We start from the raw sequence: 6,508 nt of genomic DNA on the forward strand, positions 1-6,508 counted from the left end.
TCCATGACATGAAAACCATGCATCAAAAAACTCAATCTTGTACAAAGCAAGAGGCAACATACTGACATAAATCAACAGCATATGTGTTAGATCAAGCATGACCTTATTGCTATTTGCATCACTTCCATCCGCATATATCATCATTCATACTTCAAAAGAATCAACATAAGATGCTGCATGCATGCAGATGGATACGCTCATAGCCTCATACTGAATTAGTACAATGCAAAGGATGCAACTGAAGTTAAATGCCATCATACAACTTGGTACACCCAATAGTTGATGCTTATGATCTTCAGGCCACCTGTGGGCATGTCCTTGGTGTTCACACACTACATTCTTTGGATGTAGTCTGTTCTTCCTGAAGCATGTGCAATAACTCAAAGAAGCAGATAGGCCAACAATGTTTAAATGTGTGATTTTCCCATTTCACCCAAGTCCAACATTAGAATGCCTTTTGGGACTTCACTTACATCAGAACATATGAACTCAAGACAAGAAAAGGAAAACCCAACAACAACAAGGTAGACATTTCGCAGCAACTTTGCTCTCACTATTCAGTTAGGTTCTAACAAGAGGATAATTAGTAGTGCCAAGTTATAAAAGCAAATGCAGACTATTTACTCATTCTGAAGTGATATTACTTACAATAAACCCACGCTGTAAACTATTTAAATATGTCACATGTCATACATTTAGCAACCATAAGTGGTTTCTTTAGTGAACTCTCTTTCGTCTCTCATAAACGTTAAAATCATCATGCAGCATAGGAGAGCAAGATACTTTCATGGAAAAGTAACTAGCAAAATCTTGAGAATTCACACTCACCATATCCTTCGACACCTCCCATGGGGCACCTATTATGACCTCATCTGCATATCGGCAAGCCAAAACACTTAAGCTCCTTTCGTGGAGATTCATAATAGGACGGTGTGCTCCTCTATTTGCACTGCAAAAGAGACATCATATTCCAAATATTTAATATTTTCTTCAAGTTGCAGTAAAAGGAGTGTTAACATTTCAAAAGAAACTATCAACATCACACAATAGGATAAGGAATAATCATTACTTTTAATTACTTTGTGCACAATGTATCAACTGTATATCAAAACCAATACAGTCATGGGAGCAGTAAAGCAAGTGTCAGCAATTACAGATGAGAAGTCAAATCTGAACTCACAAAGCAATGTTCTCAGACTGTTCATCAAATCGGAAAATTAAGTAGGTTACAAGTCACTGATTTTCAACCATCGAGTCAATTGTAATCAAACCAGTGATGTTCTTTGACATTAATAGTTCAATAGCATATATAATATAATAAAATAAATTTAAAAACAAACTAATTAGATCAAATACAAGAAATAATATTACACATTTTTAAATTTAAAATCAGATACACTAAATCATCATAAATAATCTAATAGAATTAGCAAAACTGAACTGAGAAGTGAAATTAGGATTTTATTTTTAGAAATAACATAAAATAGTTAAACTTAATAGAATAATCATAATTTAATAGAAATGATGGGCTGGGGTTCAAAACCTTGTCGGAAAGTTTAACACTCAACTTTGATGCTGAGTGAGTTGCAGGAGAACAGATTGACAAGCTGCACGATCCCCCCCAAACCCCCCACAAAAAATAGGGACAAGGTTATGTTCAAAGAAGCAATTTGGCCAAGATAACATGTGTAACTGCTAAAACCATGCATTCCACTTACAGAATGAATGCAGTACATTACATAAAGCCCACTTTTGGACATAAATGGGATGATGGTACTGTCAGGAATAACAAAATAGCTTGGTGTGGTGTTGATGGGTAATTCATCAGCTTAGTGAATGTGATGAAACAGATAAGTGAATATCATGAGGGACAGTAGGTCATTTGGGAGAAATTAACTGTATCAATCTTAAATCCATAATAACCTATTCTAAAGATTCGTTCACCTCAGATGTGGTGTTGATCGATTAGAGACAGCAAACGGAATATAGCCAGGATGACAGAACAGTCAGAAATAATAGAATAGCTTGGTCAGGTTTTGATGCATAAATCATCAGTTTGGAGAGAATGATAAAACAGACAAGAGAATGTCATGAGGGTGGAAGGTCATCAGGGTGAAATGTTACTTAACCGTATCAATGTGAAATCTACAATAACCTAACTTAAAAGATTGATCCACCCCAGGGATGCTGTTGATCAGGAATATACCAGAGTCACTTTTAATGCATAGATCGTCATCAATTCAGAGGAACTGATCAGAGGCAAAAAGGTGGAACTTGTGCCAAAGGAAGGTAATGAGAGAATGACGAAAATGGCAAGCATACCTGACAGTTTGATCAGTGTGGATACCAACAAGAAGAAAATCACCTAGTCCTCGGGCAAGCCTGAGAATCTGCATATACCAAAAAAATGAGATTGGGAGATAGAGTAGACAAACAGAAATAGGGGGGGCACAGTAGCACTTCTATCATTGCTAATATTAATGAAATGTCATGCTAGAGATTACGACGAACCGAAAAGAATGATTAAGGAAATGGATATAACCAACAGTACATGAAACAAACAACCATAAGCTGCAAACATTAAAATCTGAAAATGAGGCCAACTGATTTACAGTCAAAATCATTTCAATTAATTAAAACAGTATAGACTCCTCACTCACCTCAACATGACCAGCATGGAAAAGATCAAATGCACCATCTATATAAATTATGCGAGCATCTGGTCCAGGCCCCTAAAAGAGGAGAAAAATCATATATGAAACTATAATATGAATATATAATTATTGACGACATTGAAGTAAATGACAAATTAGAGTACAGGAGGTTCCACAACAACACACACACAAAAAAAAAATGAAAAAGAAAAATAAAAGAAATCCGAAATAAAAAAGTTAGAGCATGGTTTCGATCAGATTTGAACAAGTTCAGAAATAGATCTTTCCTCTCCAATTAGATATGCCCAATTGGTGCCTATTCTTTCCTTAATTGGTTGGAGCTTAGACTTCTATTGTCCAAGACTTCTTGACAAAATATTTCCCAAGTAACATATATAAGAATGTTGATAACTTATGCCAGTAAATAGACCATTTAAGCTAAAATGTCCAGCCAACCAGGTTTCTGAGCTCACGTCAAATCAGTGAGAGACCAACCGTGAATTAATAGTTCGGATATCACATATGTTTAGATGGCTTAGTTCATGCAATAATGACAAAAGGCATTAATTGCTCATGCATACAATATTTCCTTGGTCCCGCTTCAGCAAAATGTGCCAGGTCAGAAAATAAGCAATCATAATAAAACATTAGCTGCTTAGATGCTAAGAGAAGGTAGAGATGCAAATGCATAATGTGAAAGCATATGTGTGTATCAAAAGATCATAGACAAACAACAGAGAATTCACCCATCTGCCCATATTCAACACGCACACAGACAAAAATTCAAACATACATGCACAAGGAGGACGGCAAAAGAGATAAACTGAATGAAAATATCTCAAATCAACGTAATCAGTAAGTCCAAATTGGACACCGCCAGAGTGCATTAAATTTCAAAAACATAGCCTAGAGGATGCTCAAGAGCAACATATACACCTTGCCATTGGAGAATTGGACAATCCTACGAGATGTAGGCAGAAAATGAGATATTCGTGTTCCACTACCAGAGCCACCATCTTCAGATTTGTGGCTGTGACCATGGCTGAATTGTCGTTGCAAAGATGAGTGGTTATGGCTATCCCCGGTTGACCTCTCTCTCACACAAAGAAGCATACGCCCTATGAGACAGAATCAACAAGCCAATATCTTAATTTCCAGACAACAAGAAAGCAACAGCAGGTTTCAATCCTATACCGGTAAGAACTTCAGTTTTAATAAGTGACCAGCTAAATTGATAAACATATAATTGTAGTTCTGAACTCATGTGCTGATGGTTGATTCTTGGTGGCAAGGCGCCAAGGCGGGACATTTATCATCAATACATTCTCTTGAAAAATCATGACATGTAATGTGTATCCAAATCCAAAAACAAATGCGACAAAGGTGAGGAGGAATTTTCCATATCAAGCAGTTAAATAAACAAGAAGTTGCAAGTACAAACCAACAATATCAGTGCTAGATACCCCTTCAGTACGTTTAATCTGCTTATAACGGCCAACTTTCTTAGCAAGGGCATATGCGTCAGTCCCATCTGGAAGAATGCAGGGATCATCCCCATGAATAATGTAATCAATGTTGTACTCATCAAATAATTTTCTCATGAAATCTTCCGTGATAGCATAGGGTGCATCAGGAATGACTTCGTCCACCCATTTAACAGCACTAACCATGATCATCCTGCGACAGAAATAACAGCACAAAGCTCATACTGTAGTTGTTCGGGAAATGGTTTTTGCAGAATACCCAGTGAATTGACAAAGCAACTAATACTCAATAAAGTTAATATGTTAAAAAAATTAACATCTAAAGAAAGGTAACCTTTTATGAATGTATATGAATAACACATAGATGAATCAGAATAACAATCAATTGATAATATTATAATAATAACAAACAAAAATAATAACGAACGATAACTATGTGGCAGGAAGGATGGATACACCTTCCTCTTCTTGAGGCTTATCTGTAAAGCCTATTTAATCAAGTCAATGTGTATAAAGTTCAACCAACCGTGCTGCAGAGTTAAGAATTAGACTTGCATAGGTGGCCACCTCAAAAACCAACAACATTATGATTGGCCGTGCTACCTTCTTTTGAGTTGCGCCAATGTTGGGGAAAAATAAAGATAAAAACAAAACTAGAGAGTAAATTCAGTGTCAAACGGATTTTTTCTTTAGAATCCAAAATCGTCAAAAATCAGGCTTGTGTTTGAACCAGCAAACACTGGCATCTAGAGTATGAACATATAAAGTCAGGTTAAGTGCTTGGCTGATGCAGGATACCAAGCCAACCAAAGCACATGGCAGTCATGTATTTAATAACCACGAGGTTAAACCAATCAAGCAATGTGAAATTTTGTGACATATAGCGCTGTGGAAACAGGAATAAGATCAATCATCTAAATTTACGTCCACCGCATACTAAAAGGGAAAATGGAAAGAGAAGAGCTCGGACCTCTCGTTAAGAGGAGTAACTGGAGGGCCTTTGTTGACAGTGATTTCGGCATCACTAACAACGCCTACGACCAATTGGTCGCCTAGAGCTCGAGCCTGGCGCAGGGCGTTACAGTGGCCGTAATGCATCATGTCGAAACACCCATCCATGTAAACCCTTATCGGCCTTTTCTTCTTCTTATTCTTCGGCAAAGCAAAACGGAAACCCAGCAATGACACCCCTATTAGCAGCCCCCCGATTACCCATGACACCATGATCCGTGAGCTGTGTTGGGCGTTCTCCCCTTCCGCACCCATCTTCTTTTCTCCTCCGCGCATCCAAATGCTCCAACTAATTAACAACATTAACCATAATACCTTTAGAATTAAGATACCCGCTACTTATGATGGATTCTTGTAGGTGGTAAAGAAAATTATTCTCGTAATTCTACAACTGGCCTTCCCATCTCGGCCCAGGCTCTGTTTGTGGGTTGGGTCTTATGGGATGGACAAGTTCAAATCCTGGTTTGGCCCAAGAGCGACATCAGTGTTGGTTGAGGAGCGGTACAGCTTCACTAGCAGATGTTATTCCAAATCCCGATTCCATTTCCATTAATAATAAAATAAATGTATTATTGTATTATAGTATTATACTGGTGAGTTTAAAATAATGATCAACCACCTAATCCGTAGAATACATAATATATATGAAACTTATTATTAGAAAGACCATGGATTGTGTTTTTCTATGAATTTTGAGAAAAATTATTAGAAAAATAAAACATAAGATTGCATCGTTTTAAAAATACAAAAAATACTTTCTTATAGTATGTTTGAACTTCAAATTTAACGAGGAGATGAGAGGAAAACTAAAATAACTGAAACCAAAAGAAAAGTAATGTCATATTATTTTCGTTTATAATGATATTTTTTGTTTCGATCTATGTGGAGACACTTACCTTTATTCATATGTATTGAATGCTAATGCTATTGTCAATTATTTCATATTGATTGTAAATGTAAAACTTGAGTACTTTATATGTTTTAAGTCCTTTATTTCTAATGAGACGTATTTCTAAAATAAAATTATAAAATTTATACAAAACTAGAGTTTGAACTGAATGCTAGTAATATTTTCAAGTGTCTTGCATATGTGACAAATCATATGTTTTAGTACTTTATAAACATTAATACTTTTTCATAACAAGATGTCTGATAAAAATTACCTTAATTATCAATTTTAATTATTTTTTTTTAATTTTATTAATTAAATATTATAAATTCAAATTTACACATATATTAAATACGTTATGATATTATGGGTGATGCTTCTAATCTAGCAATTGAGTGACAGGCGCGCCCAAGTAGCCCATACAGAGCGGTACGAATAGGGGTGCACGTCCGATCGAGTATCCAAAATTT

General features: G+C 36.0%; 1 protein-coding gene across 1 annotated transcript in view; it reads right to left on the reverse strand.

Moving 5' to 3' along the window:
* Positions 1–5,480, reverse strand: part of LOC148784192 (ethanolamine-phosphate cytidylyltransferase-like) — a 6,459-nt gene extending 979 nt beyond the window's left edge. The window contains exons 1-6 of the mRNA XM_088877377.1: positions 5,109–5,480; positions 4,096–4,331; positions 3,591–3,772; positions 2,661–2,732; positions 2,323–2,390; positions 829–949 (exon numbers count right to left, since the gene is read on the reverse strand). Of these exons, the coding sequence (XP_088733503.1) occupies positions 829–949; positions 2,323–2,390; positions 2,661–2,732; positions 3,591–3,772; positions 4,096–4,331; positions 5,109–5,452 (1,023 nt within the window). The 5' untranslated portion in view covers positions 5,453–5,480. The remainder of the gene's footprint in view (positions 1–828; positions 950–2,322; positions 2,391–2,660; positions 2,733–3,590; positions 3,773–4,095; positions 4,332–5,108) is intronic.
* Between the last annotated feature and the right edge of the window lie 1,028 nt (positions 5,481–6,508).

The sequence above is a fragment of the Sesamum indicum genome, unplaced genomic scaffold (genome assembly GCF_026168435.1).
Source record: "Sesamum indicum cultivar Baizhima isolate 11 unplaced genomic scaffold, ASM2616843v1 HiC_scaffold_14, whole genome shotgun sequence".
Taxonomy (NCBI): domain Eukaryota; kingdom Viridiplantae; phylum Streptophyta; class Magnoliopsida; order Lamiales; family Pedaliaceae; genus Sesamum; species Sesamum indicum.